Raw genomic sequence first — 16,354 nt, 5'->3', positions numbered from 1 at the left:
AATTTAAGTAGTTTCATCTGGTGACGGAGGTGTAATCCTCCAAAATGATAGTGAAAGATCAATAAAAGTGACTGGTTACAGGTATATGTTTATTTAAGTAAAATTTTTTTTTTCAATGATTTCAGGTTTCAGCTTTATATGATGTCATGAAATTCTAAACACAGGGTGTTTGTTTGCATTTGGAGACTATATCCACAAAAGTGAGGCCTTCAGTTAACAACGCAATCCACCTGGAGCAAAGATTATTGCAATATTGTTTACAGACATATATTCAAAGAAGCATGTATGATATGTTTACGATCTACTGAAAGTCAAACACACACCAGACAATTATTTAATAGTCAGAAGCCAAACTACAACGTACGTAGTTCTTTCTACAACTATGAGTTAATTATTATTGTGTGGAATAGAAAAAGAAACTTTTCAAATAGAAATTGTAATATGATGTATTTGTGGTGAATTAATTCAAGAATGGCATCTTAAACGTATTGACTTCAAACAATTATGCAATGAATATGAGGTCATATAATAATTTTCAAGTCAGATCACTGGCTTGAGTAATAAGTTAAATTACATTAGAGATCACTCAGATTCTGAATACTAAATTATTGCTTATGAAACAAAACTAAGAGGCTTCACTTAACATTTCCAATCACTGTCCCTAGTAAAATAAATATTTTTCCTCTTGCACCATAATTACGGGGTGTGGTTAAATTATTTTGGTGTCAATTGTATTGCCTACTCAACATGTTAACATCAGCTTGACTTTATACTAGTAAGAGTACTGGGTTCAGAGACATCCATAGACGACCCCAAATTTTTCATAAGCACTGCTGAGGCTGAAAGAGGATCATCATTTAGAGGAGTGCAGTTTGTAGAAATGTGCAGCTGGTAATCCTGAAACAAATATCAGAAATATCAAGGAGAAGTAGAGCAAAGAAAAACGGAATTGAAAGCAATGTTGTTGAAAAAGTGAAAGCAATGTTTTTAATTTCACTTACTGCAGCAGGTGTGACAGAGGCGTGCATCAATGGACTGTTATCAGAGGACTGCTTCTTATCCACTTCTTGTGCAATCTGCAATAAATTTTTCTGCCCTTCTCTAGCTTCCACAAGGAATATGCTCTCCTTTACTTCTTTTGTCCCAAACTTATCAATTCTGAAAAGAAGTGTGTAATAATTATAATGTCAAGGCAGCCAAAGAACACAAGAGGGAATTCAACTTTGAAATAGTATGAAGAGATGACATTCGAAAACATGAGAAATGGTAGAAAGCAGACAAGTGAGGTAGAACAAAATAATATCAAATGCTTATAAACCATTGTACTGAATGTCAAACATTTAAAACATTTTCTTTGCATGGGCTGGTACAGAATTCTTTGTACTTCTACAAATGTGTGATGAAAGTTTACTACTGTTCAGTTTTTGTCAGTGAAATTCGTGAGAGCATTTTTTACTTTTTATTTCTGGTAGTTGGGAAAATTTATCTTATCACATCTACTACAAATCTTCATCCGCTGGATATCACTGTCCTTTCGATTAAATCTTTAGTTTTTGAAATGAAGAACAACCACATGGGCAACAGCCATATGGTCTGGGAGTCTTCAAAGTCTCTGAAGCCAATTGTTGCTAAACAATCAGCACAAATATTTTAATATTGCAATTATAGAGAAGAAAACAGCTACCACACACACTTTCCAACACTACTCTATTTTGGGAATATGGCAGTTTTACCTTGACTCTTGAATACCAATTTAATGTTTTAGCAAGTTCATTGAAATGTTTATCTAAAGCCATATTTTCCCACATCTCAAAATGTGCACTGTCACGGAGCAAGGAATTACTCTTCTAGACTTATTGTGGTACTGAGAAAGCAAATACAAACAAATCCAAGACTTCACCTACAGGTAGTATCATATTTCCCTGGTTTTTCTACTGCAGTAATTGTCCTCAAAGACCAACACAGCTAGTCAACTTGAGAGACAAATAGCATAGAGACTTGAACTGCTGATACACTGTTGGCACTTATGGAGCTCAGTACTGCACAACTATTTCAATCTTTCTTCCATAGTGAAACCTTTTAACAAACATCTACAATCACAGTTACAAACTGACTGCAGGAGAGATCAATCTCAACAAATTAACTCTGCAACAATGCAATACACACAAAGGCTATTTCCAACACTCATGCTGACCATAACTATTTCCACAGTCTTCGACTGTTGAAAATTCATACCTGTCAGTACAAAAGGAGATAGCATAACTTAACTGAACTCATTCATCATGTTTAGATCACATTATAGACAATATTCTTTATCAGAATGAGACAAGGCTTAATTTGACAACATATGTAATCTTGTTTTACCATTTTTGTATTAGACTTTATGTGACTTACTTAATTCAAATTCCATGCCATTCAATGAACTTACAATAACACATGTTCATGCCTACAAGTGGGACTTAAAGATCCTCAAATGGGACACAGGAGCAGTAGCATCTAATAAAGAAATTCAGATCCAGATAATGCAAATCATTTGTCCATTGATCCTGGAGATTGCAGTGTCACAGTTTAAATGTAACTTACAATTAGCATCTCCAGTTTAAATATATTTGGGAACACCTGACTGGTAGGAAGGGTGGCACCATCACATTCATTCACAAATTGGCAATGAATGGTGCTGCATACACTATGATCAGCTCTTCAGTTCATGCCATCACAAGTAAAATTATAATGTGGCTTATTTACAATTCACCGAGATCACTCGTGTCCAATGATGGGCTACATGAAATTGTGTTTCATTTCATATAAAAAAGAGCTGTGTGAAATTTGGGCTTGAAAGGGGAAAGGATGTTTCCGTGCATTCAAATCCAAGCATCATGGGGAGTAGGAATAACTTTATAAATTATTACTTCTCAATAAATTTATTTGTTACCAATATAAACAGGTTGTTTACTTCAGTCTCCTTAATTGAAAATGTTCTTATTTCACAAATCACATTTGTCAGATGATGTGACTGGTTAGTGACCAGAAGCTGGATAAAGTGGCCAGACAGAGCCAAGTTGTCCCTTTTTTACAACACAGCCCAAACCACACCCTTTTGTTTTTTTTCTTTAAAAATAAGTTAAGTCATAAATAGTAAAATGTCTTGATCTTCAGTACGATTGTGGAAGACAATTTATTTGCTCAGGTATTACTTTTGTGAACTAACTGGGAGCAAATTGTTAAAGAATTTCTTCTAGAATTTGTGGACGTACAAACCAACTGGGTGCCAAAGTGCCACACTAGCTGTAAAGTTAGTTATTCTTTTTTTGTGGGACTGGAGGTGGCATGAATTCTGTCAAAGTAGTTGGGAATCTGCATACTATACCAGTACCAAAATTAGAAGCTTTGTATCAACTTTGGGAGGCAAACTACAAATAAATGCTGGAAGATCAACAGGTGTTCATAAGAGAAAAGGGATAGATTATTTTTCCCCAAAAACTTCAGGAAGCAGCACTGTACTGTACTGTACTGTACTGTAAAAAAAGGCCAGTTTTTGAACTATCAATGGTTGATACAAGAGCTGAGATTAATGCTTAGAATCAATCTCCAGTTATTTGATCAAGAGTAGTAACAGCTATGAAGAGGAAAGAGACTATATAGGGTGAACCAAAATTTATGCACTCTGATGCCACAGCGCAATTCCTTGCATATTAATGATATAAAAATGTGTCTAAACTTCATCCCATCCATATATTCAGTATAAAATCAATGTCAAAGAAAGGCAACTTGGTAACATTTTAAGCAAATATATGACTAGTATCTTGATTCAGTATGTGTATCTGTGCTGTCCAGTTGGTGCAGTGAGTAGAGTTTTGTGTTAGAATGCTCGAGTTTGATACTGGGTCAGGTGGTTTTTTTGAAGATTTTGTTCCAGGGTCCAAAAGACACCTACATAAAGCAATCTTGGTGCTTGACCACGCTGGTTCACACCCTGATGAGGAAGAATTACAATGCAATGGTACTCGCACATTTTTCTCACCAATTAATGTGACAAGTTTAATACAACCTAAAGACCAAGGTGTTTTCAAAACTTTAATAATAATAATAATAAAATATCACTATTGTTTGCTTCAGATTCTTCTGCAAACTACAGAAGGTGTATTAGCATACCATTAAGCATGTGGTCATCTGTTTTGGCTTATCAGTGAATGTATCTAGTAGAGCAGCTAGTGATGGGGGCCCTCCACAGTATACATCCAATACAAATAAACTTTTGAGGAAACAGCAAGCACTGCACAAAAGTTGTAAAACAAAGCATAAGACTATAGTTAGAGATGCTGAATTAAACACATTTGGCTGTTAAAAAGTGCAATGAGTGAAGCCTTTGAAGATTACTGAAGCAGAATTTTTTTGAAAGATTTCTCACAAAATCCATAGTAATTTTTGGCACATATAAAGACTGAGAGTCGAACCCAAATTACTTATACTCACACTTACAAGTACGAAGGAACAAACACTGAGATAGCAAAACAAAAGCACAAATGCTGAAAGACTGCAAATGTTACAACAGAGGACCCACAACTACTGTCCCAGTTTACAGTTTAATTCTGGAAACACTTTAAAGATGAGTGATGATAGTGTTAGTGGCACAAAGGAACAATTAGATTTATTACTACTGACAAGGCTCATGGCATGATGGAATCACTATCATATTCCATACAGGATTTGTAGCTGAGTTAGCTCGCTTGTAACGCCGATACACTGAAGACACTTCGCGCAAAAAATTTTTGCCAAGTGGAGCGAAGAAAACATAGATTATACCTGTGTACAAAAGGGGTACCATAACTGATAAACAAAGCTACCATCCAATATCACTGACCTGCATCTGTTGTAGAATACTCAAACACAATGAAATAATATAACGAAAACAATCGATTTTTGACAAAATAATTTAATTGGATGGATAAAAAGATCTACCCACCACACAGGCAGCAGAACACACACATAAAAGAAGCTTATAATTAGGTAAGCTTTCAAACGCAGTGGCTCCTCCCCTTCAGGCACAAGGGTTGAAGGGGAAAGAAGAGAGGTGAAGGAAAAGAACTGGAGAGGTCTAGGAAAAGGAGTAGATTTCGGAAAAATCACCCAGAACTGCAGTCAGCGGAGACTTACCGGACGGGATGAGAAGGAAGACGATTGTTGAGGACTGCATCGGATGAGATTTGAAAACGTGAGAGCTGAAAGGAGAGAGACGGGGTAATATGAAAGACAAAGATTATTGCTTAAACATCGTGCGCAAGTTAATAAGAGTGAAAAGTTATGTGCATTGTATGTATCAGAGGTAGGAGGGGGCGGTGAAAAATAGACAGGTAAGAAATGAAAGATGTAGAAAACTAAAACGGAGTGAAGGAAAGAGCAGTTACTGTGGAGAAGTGCTGAGACAGAAGAAATTAATATAAGTTAAGGACAGGAGGGTGGCGAGAACCAAGGGCATGTCATAGTGTTATAGTTCTAGCCTGCAGAGTTCTGAGAAACTGAGTCTGGTGAAGAATCCAGATGGCACGTGTGGTGAAACAGGCACCAAGGTCACAATTGTCTTCTTGTACAGCATTCTCTGCAACAGGATATTGGGTGTTGCCAGATTACATCTTCTGCCTATGCCTGTTCATCCTAATTGATAATTTGGTGGTAATCGTGTCAATGTAAAAAACTGAACAGTGTTGCCATAACAGGAGGTATATGAGATATCATTTCACAGGTGGCTCTCCCTTTGATAGTATATGTCTTGCCAGTTACTGGGCTGGTATAGGTGGCGATAGGAAGGTGCATAGGGCAACTCTTGCAGCAGAGACGGTCACAGGGGTAGGAGCCATAGGGTAGGGACATGGATGCAGAAGAAGCATAGGGTCCGGCAATAATATTGCGAAGATTGGGAGCCCAGTAACTGGCAAAACATATACTATTAAAGGGAGAGCCACCTGTGAAATGATATGTGTCATATACCATCTGTTATGTAAACACTGTTCAGCTTTTTACATCAACAACCACAACCAAATTATTAATTAGGACGAACAGGCATAAGCAGAGGGTGTATACTGGTAACACCCAATATACTGTTACAGAGCATGCTCTACAACAAGACAATCGTGACCTCAGTGCCCATTTCTTGACATGCACCATCTGGATTCTTCCCCCAGATTATTTCTCAGAATTCTGCTGGTGGGAACTAGCACTACAACATGCCCTTGGTTCCTGCCACCCACCTGGCCTTAACTTACGTTAATTTCTTTTGTCCCAGCATTTCTTCACAGTAACTACTCTTTCATTCACTCCATTTTAGTTTTCTCCATCTTTCATTTCTTACCTGTCCATTTTTCACCACCCCCCTCCCACCTTTATTACATACAATGCATTCAGCTTTTCACTCTTATTAACTCATGCACAACGTTTATGCCGTAATCTCTGTCTTGCATATTACCCTATTTTCCATCTTTAAGCTCTCAGGTTTTCAAATCTCGTCCAATGCAGTCCCCAACAATCAGTCTTTCCTCCACACCCCGTCCGGTAAGTTTCCCCTGATCCATGGTTCTGGGTGACTTTTCAAAAATCTACCCCTTTTCCTAGACCTCCCCAGTCCTTTTTCTTCATCCAATGACATGGATGCAGTATTTCGCAACTTCTGGAAAGCATTTGACTTGATAACACACCTATGCTTATTATGGAAAGCATGATCATATGGGAGTATCAAACAGAATTTGTGACCGGATTGAGGATTTTTTAGTCAGGAGGGTGCAGCATCTTATCTTAGATGGAGATTCAACGTCGGCATATCTCTAATTTCAAGCATAGATCAGAGAAGTGTGTTACACCCATGTTGCACATTAATGACCTTGCAAAAAATTTTAATAGTAACCTAACTCTTGCTGCAAGTGATGCAAATATTTACAGTGGGATTCAAAAATAAAGAACTGATTTCAATTGTTTATTGCAGACAAACTATGAAAGACAGAACCACATTGTGCACATCACTGGATAGAGAAAGGGAAAGGTTGTTTGCCCAGACACTACTATAGTGTACACTCAACTTGAACACCAAGCATTCTTGTGAAACATCAAAATCAAAATGGTAGTCAACTTCATTCCACACCAAAGCAACTGGTTGCTGTTTACTGAATTGACAGCTTCAACAGTTTGATTTCTGAGCTCTTGAAGAGAAGCTGCCACCATGTGGGAAAAGATTCTTTCTTTTATGTACCCTCAAAGAAAAATGTCACAAGATGTGAGGAATGCACTTTGCATTTGAACAAGGGATTGACTCTGTGCAGCTTCCAATACACAACATGATTTTTCTTGTGGTGTAGTCACCCTGTTGCAACAAACAAACAACAGCACCATTATGTCAAAAGTTGAACCTTCTTCCATCCAGTGACATGTGTAACGTGTTTCTATCTTTGACAGTTTTTCAATAACAAACAATTGAAACCTGTTTTTTCTTTTTGAATTGCCAATTATAACAAAGTACTTTCTACAAAAAACTGCAAAAATATCCACAGAATCTTGATATAAAAGGCTCCTGTGGACTTTTCACTGTGTTAGAATCTTCAGCTACACTCTTCCACATTGCTCCAGTGTGCTCTCTAATGTCATCTACCCAGCTTCCATTAGATTGTCACCTCAGTCTCTTCTAATTTCTTTGAATTCAGCAAAAAGCTTCCTTGGTCATGAACCATCTGTTTGCTACATGGTTTACCCACTGCAATTTAATTTTGGTTACAGTCGTGGTTACCTCACCCAGTCCAGTCTGTTCCCTTGTTTTCCCACCTCTCCTGGTAGTGTCCAATGAGCCTCCCATAACTGCTTGCCAAGTAACTCTCAGTTCAAAAATAGTTTTCTCACTGAAGTCCATACATCACTGTCATATGTCAAAACTGGCAGTATACACAAACTGTAAACTTCCCTTTCTCAAACATCAGAAGCCTCATTTTAGAAACCCCATTTAATTTGTCAATTGGATTCCAAACCAGAAGTATAATAATTTAGTTAGCATACACTCAATGTAAAGGCAATGCCAAAAATAATCCCTACATGAGTTAATTAATTTGAAAGTTAAGAATCAAATGTACAATATTAACAGAACTTTACCTTTAATGCATGTACTTAATTCTGTTTTATTTAGTTGAATCTTATAATTTAAATTAACACTGCACAATAAGACAAATTTCTATACATAATTCTTACACATTGCACAACAAACTACCAGGTGACTGTAATTGAACTGATGGTGTTCCGAGTGCTGCAGTGTGGGCTGCATACATCGCAGGATGCTGAAACATCATAGGTATGTTCATTAATTGGTGCGCACACAGAATATGCTGAAAAACATAATAGTTTCACTTTCTGCCACCAGGTGAAAATATGGCACTGTAAGCTGCCAGAATAAAAAATGTTTACTGTTTTGACGTCAGTATGCTATTTGTTGCTTGGCGAGACTTGTTGATTTCTTTTTTGAAGTGACTCTTGGTATAAAGGGTTAAGAAAGTTTAAGTTTTCTGTATGAAACACAATGGCTATTGAGAAAAACGACCATACACTGCTGGTAAAGTTTTTTTCTCAAAATGGCCGCAATAGCCATGCTGCATTGCGGGAATATTGCCGACACAAACAGCTTCAAAGAGGCCCCATGTCAATAAGTGAGCTAAATAATATGATCAATAAATTTGAAGAAACAGTTGAATTATGTGGTGCAGTAGGGAGAGGGAGGTGGCCCGTGCAGAACACACCTCTAATTCTGCAGCCAGTGCTTCAATGAGCTGTGAAACAGGACTTCTCTCTCCCCCTCATCAACAATTCAAAAGATTTTTGTGGCACATTTTACACTGGTATCCCCACAAGATTCAGAGTGTGCACCGAATGAAGCCCCAAGATAGACTACAATGTTGTGACTTTATCTTTTGTTTGTTGGCACGCATTGAAATGGATGACATGTGGATGGGGAATATTCTTTGAACAGACGAGTCACATTTTACTATGCAGGGTTCCATAAATGCACAGAACTGTTCAGATGGAGTTTTACTCATCCACATGTTATGCAGGAACAGCACTCAGTTTAGGGAGTGTGACTCTGTGGTGTGCTTTCACAAGCTCCTTCACTCTCAGTCCAATTTCCTCCTGGGAGGTGACACCATGCAGATCTGTTTGGTGGACAGCTGACACTTGCTTGTAAGGACCTCCTTGTGCAATATGTGAGTTCAGATTTGCAAGAACTTAACAGTGTCCAAACCACTATTTTCATGCAAGATAGGGCGACACCACACTTGGCAGGTGACAGGTTTGCTTCAAGATACCTTTGATAATGTATGCATCATCTCTATGCAATTTCGAGATGTGTAGCTTTCCAGATCCCCTGACCTAATCCATGTGACTTCTGGTTGTGGGGATATCTGAAAGATAGTGTCAATCAGGAACATATCCAGATTCTTCCTGATCTGACGGCTAACATACGACATCATACCACTCTGATTACACCAGATATGCTGTGAGCAATTGTCGACCAAGCTGTGGTGTGGAAACAGCACACTGTTGAACTGGGAGAACTTATGAACACATTTTGTAACTTATGAGAATATCCTAATAATGTGCCATAGTTATCATGCATTTGAACATTCGTCCCACTGGTCTTACATGCACCAAATTTTCAACTGGTGACAGAAAGTGGAGCTATTATATTTTACAGCATACTCCACAAGCAAACCTATTAACAAACAGGTATCTATGATGTTTCAGCATCCTACAGTGTATACAGCCCACATTGCAGCACTCTGAACACCATCGGTTTAATTATAACCACTCAGTATTTTCTGAGTCAATGAGTGAACATGAAATCCATAATGATAACATTTAAGCTTGTATACTCACTTATCATAAATTATAGCATGAAGTCCAAGGCTCTTCAGATGTTTAATAGTAGCAGTATCATTGTTATCCTCACCCCAACAGAAAATTATTAATCCCGCATCAGTTACCAATTTTATTTGTGATGGATCCCTCAATATGTCCTCAGTATGTACGTTTATACCCTAAATTGAAAAATTAAAGTATTCTGCATTAAAAAAAAATATTTTAGGTTTACTGAACTTAAATTCATCTAAATCTGCCACAAAAAATGATATAACTCATTCAGATAATAAGAAACTTACAGCGTACAATGATATCTATTAAGATTAACTGAATAATTATTCTGTCCAATTCTTACATCTGTTTCTCCCCAGTCATTTTAAGCAATAAGATATCAGTGATACAGTTAAGCAGTACCTTCTTACATCATAGGGTTATCTGGCAATTCAATCACATAGTGTCAATTCTGGAAATTTCCAAGATGTGTGATGTATCTGAATGCAAAATATTTCTTCATTGTCATGGACCAGGGAAATGACAATGAAAGTTTGTGCCAACAAAAATGCTTACGGTCCTGTGATGATCCAAGAAAAGAACAAAAAGTTCATAATTTTTTTACAAAGGTAAATTTTGTTGGAATTTCTGTAATTTCGGTAGCATATGACCACGGTATTACAACATACATTTCCATTTTCTTCCTACTGGATATCGAAGAGATACTGTCCAATGTGTGTGTGGCCATCACATTCATAATTATACAGTAATATTAATGTAGCTCTTACTTTTGGGGATCTGCAAATATCATGGGCATCATATGCACTGTGCCAGTTCTGCAGTGAAACTGATGCTCAGCAACAATTTCATACTGAAATGAATGAGACACTGATACAATTTTGTTAATTTTGAGCTACTGATTCATGTAAAACTTAGCCACCCAATTTTTCCGAACCACAAATACCTGTTTACTCAGGCTTAGTGGTGGTGGTTAGTGTTTAACGTCCCGTCGACAATGAGGTCATTAGAGACAGAGCGCAAGCTCGGGTTAGGGAAGGATTGGGAAGGAAATCGGCCGTGCCCTTTCAAAGGAACCATCCCGGCATTTATCTGAAACGATTTAGGGAAATCACGGAAAACCTAAATCAGGATGGCCGGAGACGGGATTGAACCGTCGTCCTCCCGAATGCGAGTCCAGTGTGCTAACCACTGCGCCACCTCGCTTGGTACTCAGGCTTAAACATTACCTGTATGGTTGGTGAATAATGCAAACAGTCATAAATTTGTGGATGGTTGCATTATTCATAAAAATCATTAATGACTGTGGTGTTCATGAAATTCAGCACAGAAAAAATAACATTACTTAAAATTATTGTGTTCCGTCTCATAGCTTGTTACACTCTGAATGTGAATAGCCCACAGTATTCCTATATTAACCAAGCTTTAATCTCCAACTTATTAAACAGAGAGAAAATGGCCAGGTGCCACAAAACAGCTGTGCAACATCTTCATGCTTACTTGATGAATGATTCTTGCAGTAAAATGCAAGTTATTGATGGAAAATGCACACATGAATACAAAACATGCACAAACACAAATATCAATTCAGTCTTTTTCTTCTTTGCTATGTACTGTGAACATGTGTGGCAGTGTCATACCACTTAAGTCTAAACATTTCTGAAGAATATAATATGTAGTTAGCAGCTTATGTACAAAGTAGCTCTCTTCTGAATGGATCTCTGTTACAGCACACAGTTCTCTAATGAAATGATGTTTTTCTGTAAATAGTGATTTAACTTAATTACAATGAACGAATTACTCATAATCTGAATCTGGGCATTTTTAAGTGATGTAAGTACTCTCTAACCACGTGATCACTAACCTGGATCTTAACTTGAGGGACGTCTCAGAAAAAGAAGTAAAGTTGCATGAAATGCTGTTTATTCAACTTATGAACATGGCATGAGGAGTACTGATAAGAGTAATTTGCGTTGTAATAATCATCACTATTTCATCCCCATCGATGTGCAAGTCGCTGAAGTGGCGTCAAATCTAAAGACTTGCACCTGGCAAACAGTCTACCTGACAGGAGGCATTAGTCACACGACATTTCCATTTCCATAAGAGTAATTTTCTTCTTCCTTGTACAATAACACACTGATAGAAGTTCTCATTACAGCTGTCTGATGTTCACAATTACTGACTGAACTGAGGCAAAACAATTCCTAATAGTGTAAAGTCATAGCATATCTACAGCAAAATGTTTTCTTCTCTTCTTTGTCATTCTAACTGCCATGACCATATGTTTCAGCTTCTTCTTCACAACAGCATTGTGCATTTCTCATTCATATAGATGTGGAAGTCAGCATGTTGTCACAAGAAACAACCACTAAATGTCCCACTTGCCAAGTCATGCATTATTACTTTCAATTCTTCTTTAGGGAAATAATCATCTGCAGCAACCAATATTTTAACAAAGTCAATATTTACAACATAGTTCAATGAAATCTGGTGCGTTACAGCATTCCAGGCAGAAAAAAAATGGAAGCCTGTAAAATGTTTAATTTCCATAACTTCCTTTTATACACTGGCTGAAACTGACCTATGAAAAAATGACCACTATATTTTGCAGGCAATGAGTGAATTATGCCCAGATCCAGAGGTGCAGATGACAATTGCTGTTTTCAGAAAGACACAATATTACCATTCTTGAAAGGGTATGACCACTGAATGTAAATTGCATGTTAGTTATAAGAAAAGTCTTTCATCCACTGCTCCAATCAGGGATCTAAGCAACCTCATAAATATGTGCTGTTATTCTTTAATTGCAACTGTAGTCTTAAGTATGTTCTTAAAACATCCAGTTACTACTGGCAGCGACTTTTCATGTCCATAAATATTAGCAAGCAACCATTGTGCTGAATTTTCATTGCTCCTTTTTGCCTCCTGAGCAATGTCCATTGCTGTGAGAATTAAATAGTAAAAGTTTCAATAAATGGAAAAATTCTTCTGGGATCATATTTTTCTTTCAGCTATGGAAAAGTTTTATTGTACAATGTTTCAGATCCTCACTTTATCTACTTAATTTTAGGGCATTCTTTCTAATCAAGGTGGCCAGATCAATGTATTCAAGACTTTGCATGATTTTTTGCAGATTCCAAGATACAATACCCAAAGAAAGGCATTCTTTCACTGACCTCATGGAACCATTTGAAGAGGACAGTCATAACCTACGAATGATGTTGCACTTCTCTTTCTATATATTGGACAGTTTCTTGTTACACTTGTCTTTTCAGTACCATAAAAATCACCAGCTTCTGTTGAATAGTTGGTTTCTGGTTTCTTTTGCTTGTTGAACATAATTACATGAAACTATAACACGTACACAATTTGATACTTCAATGAACAATGTGTCATGTTGACTGTTTCGATTTTAATGTAAAAAGATTTCAGTAATCATTAATTTTACTTACGTATTCTGGACAGAAATTTTTCTATTTTAAGTTGCATTTCATATTAATTTATGATGACTTTAAGATGAGACATATTGTGTGTGAACTACTGCATTTTCTGCAAATTTCATGGTAAAGTAAACATGTAAAGAGTCCACAACTTAATAAGTGAAGCTGGTAGAACGGATTTCGAAATTTCTCACCACCAGAATCAATTGAGAATTACTCCTGTTTACTTTATTAGCATTTTGGCAAAATGTCTTGGTGCAAATGCAAGAAAAGCCATATTGTCGTACATCTAAGAAATTTCTCACAAATGAATCTTACATAGTAAATCGATTCATATCAAGTAAACTATTTCCTGAGGCAGATTTAATTAAAAATAAAGTTTCAGCAGTATTCTCCTGGTGACTGGTAAAAATACTAATTACACACAGGAATTTCTTAAAAGTGGATTAATTATTATGAGGTTTTTACTGTATTAGGATATTCACAATTTACGAAATAGAGGAACTGCATAGCAGCAAACCAGTGCAAATAATATTTATAGAAATGAAAAGTTGCCACCATTAGTAACTGGAAGCTCTAAGAAAATTTAAAAAGAACCATGTACTTCAGACTTCATTTGCAATTCGAGGATGACTGCATATATTTGACTTGTCTCATGTTTTCTGACATTGTAGCAGCATCAGGAGACAACAGACTGTATCTGTGGAGATAGAACTTTATCTGCATGTTAAGCAATATACAGGGTGTATCAAAAAGAATCATCCGATTAAAAAAAAAAAAAAAATCATAATATTATGTTATTTGAGATAAGTGTATGAACTACATACTGTTGGAAAGAGCAAACTCTTTAGTTTTACATGGTTCCCACTAGGTAGTAACACTGGCATCTGGAAGTGAAGTAATTTTTAAATCAAATAATTATTGAACAATGGATCAGCCACACTTGATCAAATGGTTAGCTTTACATTACTGACCTCCAAGGTTACTGGACCTGACTGTATGTGATTACTTCTTGTGGGAGTTTATAAAAGACTCTTTTTATGTGTCCATTACCAAAAACAATGAATGAACTGAGACTCTGCATAGCAGCAGCTGTGGAAGCTGTAACTCAAGACATGCTCGCTGCAGTGTGGGTTGGTTGGTTTAAAGGAGGGAGGGGGGGGTGGGGGGGGGGGGGAAGAGACCAAACTTCAAGGTCATCGGTCCCTTGTTCCGAAGGAAACAATGACACAAGGTTGAGAATAAGGCAATGAGACAACACAAAACAGAATGAAAGGAAAAACCACAACAACTGAAGGGCAACAACCACTTAAATGGACAAAAGGGGACACGAAAACCACAAAGACGCAAGAAACAGGTGGAAGAGGTTAAAACAAGAAAGCAGGTTACTGTGGCTGGCTGACCATGAGGATAAAAAGGAAAAGCCAACCACTCTGTGACACATTAAAACACTCACCCTGAAAGCACTAGGGTGGAGGACACACAGGGGCAAAGGACATGTGCTAAAACTTAGAGCAAATGATAAAACTCACTCTCACAATTAAAACGTAAAACTAAAGCTGCTGTTGAGGCATTGTTGCCCAACACCAAAGGTAGGGTGCTGAGAAAGTTAAAAGTCCACCACCGAGCGGCTAAAAGTGGGCAGTCCAGCAAGAGATGGACAACAGTCATTCGTGAGCCACAGCAACACCAAGGTGGGTCCTCGCGATGGAGGAGGTAACCATGCGTCAGCCACATATGGCCAATGTAGAGCCAACAGAGGATCACAGTCCCTGTGAGAGGCATGCACAGAGGTCTTCCACACATTCGTCGTTTCCTTAATGGCACCCAGCTTGTTGTGCATACTAAGGTTATGCCATTCTGTCTCCCAAAGCCACAAACCCTCGTGGTGTAATATTGAATGCAGGTCAGTTTCAGAGAAGCCGACCTCCAAAAGCGGTTTCTGCACTGCCTGTTTGGCCAGCCTGTTGGCAAGTTGGTTGCTTGGGATTCCGACATGACCTGGGGTCTAGACAAACAACACTAAATGACTAGACCGTTCCAGGGCATAGATGGACTCCTGGATGGTCGCTACCAAAGGATGACGAGGATAGCACTGGTTGATAGCTTGTAGGTTGCTCAAGGAGTCAGTACACAAGAGAAATGACTCACCTGGGCATGAGCCGATGTGCTCAAGAGCATGAGATATTGTCGCCAGCTCTGTAGTGAAAACACTGCAGCCATCTGGCAAGGAGTGCTGTTCTATATGTCCTCCATGAACATAGGCAAAGCCAACGTGATGATCAGCCATCGAGCCATTGGTGTAAACCACTTCATAGCTATGGTTCATGTTGAGAATCAAGAGGAAGTGACAGCGGAGGGTCACAGGGTTAACTGAGTCCTTAGGGCCATGTGATAGGTCCAGGTGAAGCTGCGGCCAAGTTGTACTCCATGGAGGTGTATGTGAATGAACCTCAACTACAGGCTGTAAAGGCAAGGACTCCAGTTCGGAGAGGAGGGATTGCACACGAACTGCAACTGTAAGACCTGACCCGGGCTGCGAATGCGGGAGATGAACCACCTTGGGCGGGAAAAGGAGACGGTAATTCGGATGCACAGGAGAACTACGAACATGTGCAACATAACTGGAGAGCAATTGTGCACGTCTAACCTGCAATGGAGGGACTCCTGCCTCCACCAGGGCACTGGTCACTGGACTCGTCCTAAAAGCTCCTGTCAGTAAGCGAACGCCACAGTGGTGCAATGGGTCAAGTAAACGCAACGCTGAGGGTGCCGGTGAACCATAAACCAGACTCCCACAGTCAAGGCGTGATTGAACAAGGGCTCTGTAGAGCTGCAGCAGCATAGAGTGATCTGCACCCCAGTTGGTGTTGCTCAGGCAGCAGAGGGCATTGAGGTGTTGCCAGCACTTCCGCTTAAGCTGATGAAGATGAGGAAGTCAAGTCAATTGGGTGTCTAAAACCAGTCCTAACAATCGATATGTCTCTACTACAGTGAGTGGACTGTCATTAAGATAAAGTTCT

General features: G+C 38.3%; 1 protein-coding gene across 3 annotated transcripts in view; it reads right to left on the bottom strand.

The window, feature by feature from the left end:
- Window positions 1-420: 420 nt before the first annotated feature.
- Window positions 421-16,354, bottom strand: part of LOC126483694 (glycerophosphocholine phosphodiesterase GPCPD1-like) — a 269,576-nt gene continuing 253,642 nt past the window's right edge. For all 3 annotated transcript variants that reach the window (XM_050106782.1, XM_050106780.1, XM_050106781.1), the window contains 3 exons: window positions 9,898-10,058; window positions 1,002-1,158; window positions 421-897 (listed from right to left, as the gene is read on the bottom strand). In XM_050106782.1, the coding sequence (XP_049962739.1) occupies window positions 757-897; window positions 1,002-1,158; window positions 9,898-10,058 (459 nt within the window). In that variant the 3' untranslated portion in view covers window positions 421-756. The remainder of the gene's footprint in view (window positions 898-1,001; window positions 1,159-9,897; window positions 10,059-16,354) is intronic.

This window comes from Schistocerca serialis, chromosome 6 (assembly GCF_023864345.2).
Source record: "Schistocerca serialis cubense isolate TAMUIC-IGC-003099 chromosome 6, iqSchSeri2.2, whole genome shotgun sequence".
Classification (NCBI taxonomy): Eukaryota; Metazoa; Arthropoda; class Insecta; order Orthoptera; family Acrididae; genus Schistocerca; species Schistocerca serialis.
The sequence above is the reverse complement of the archived record's forward strand: the minus strand, read 5'-3'. Positions and strand labels throughout refer to the sequence as shown.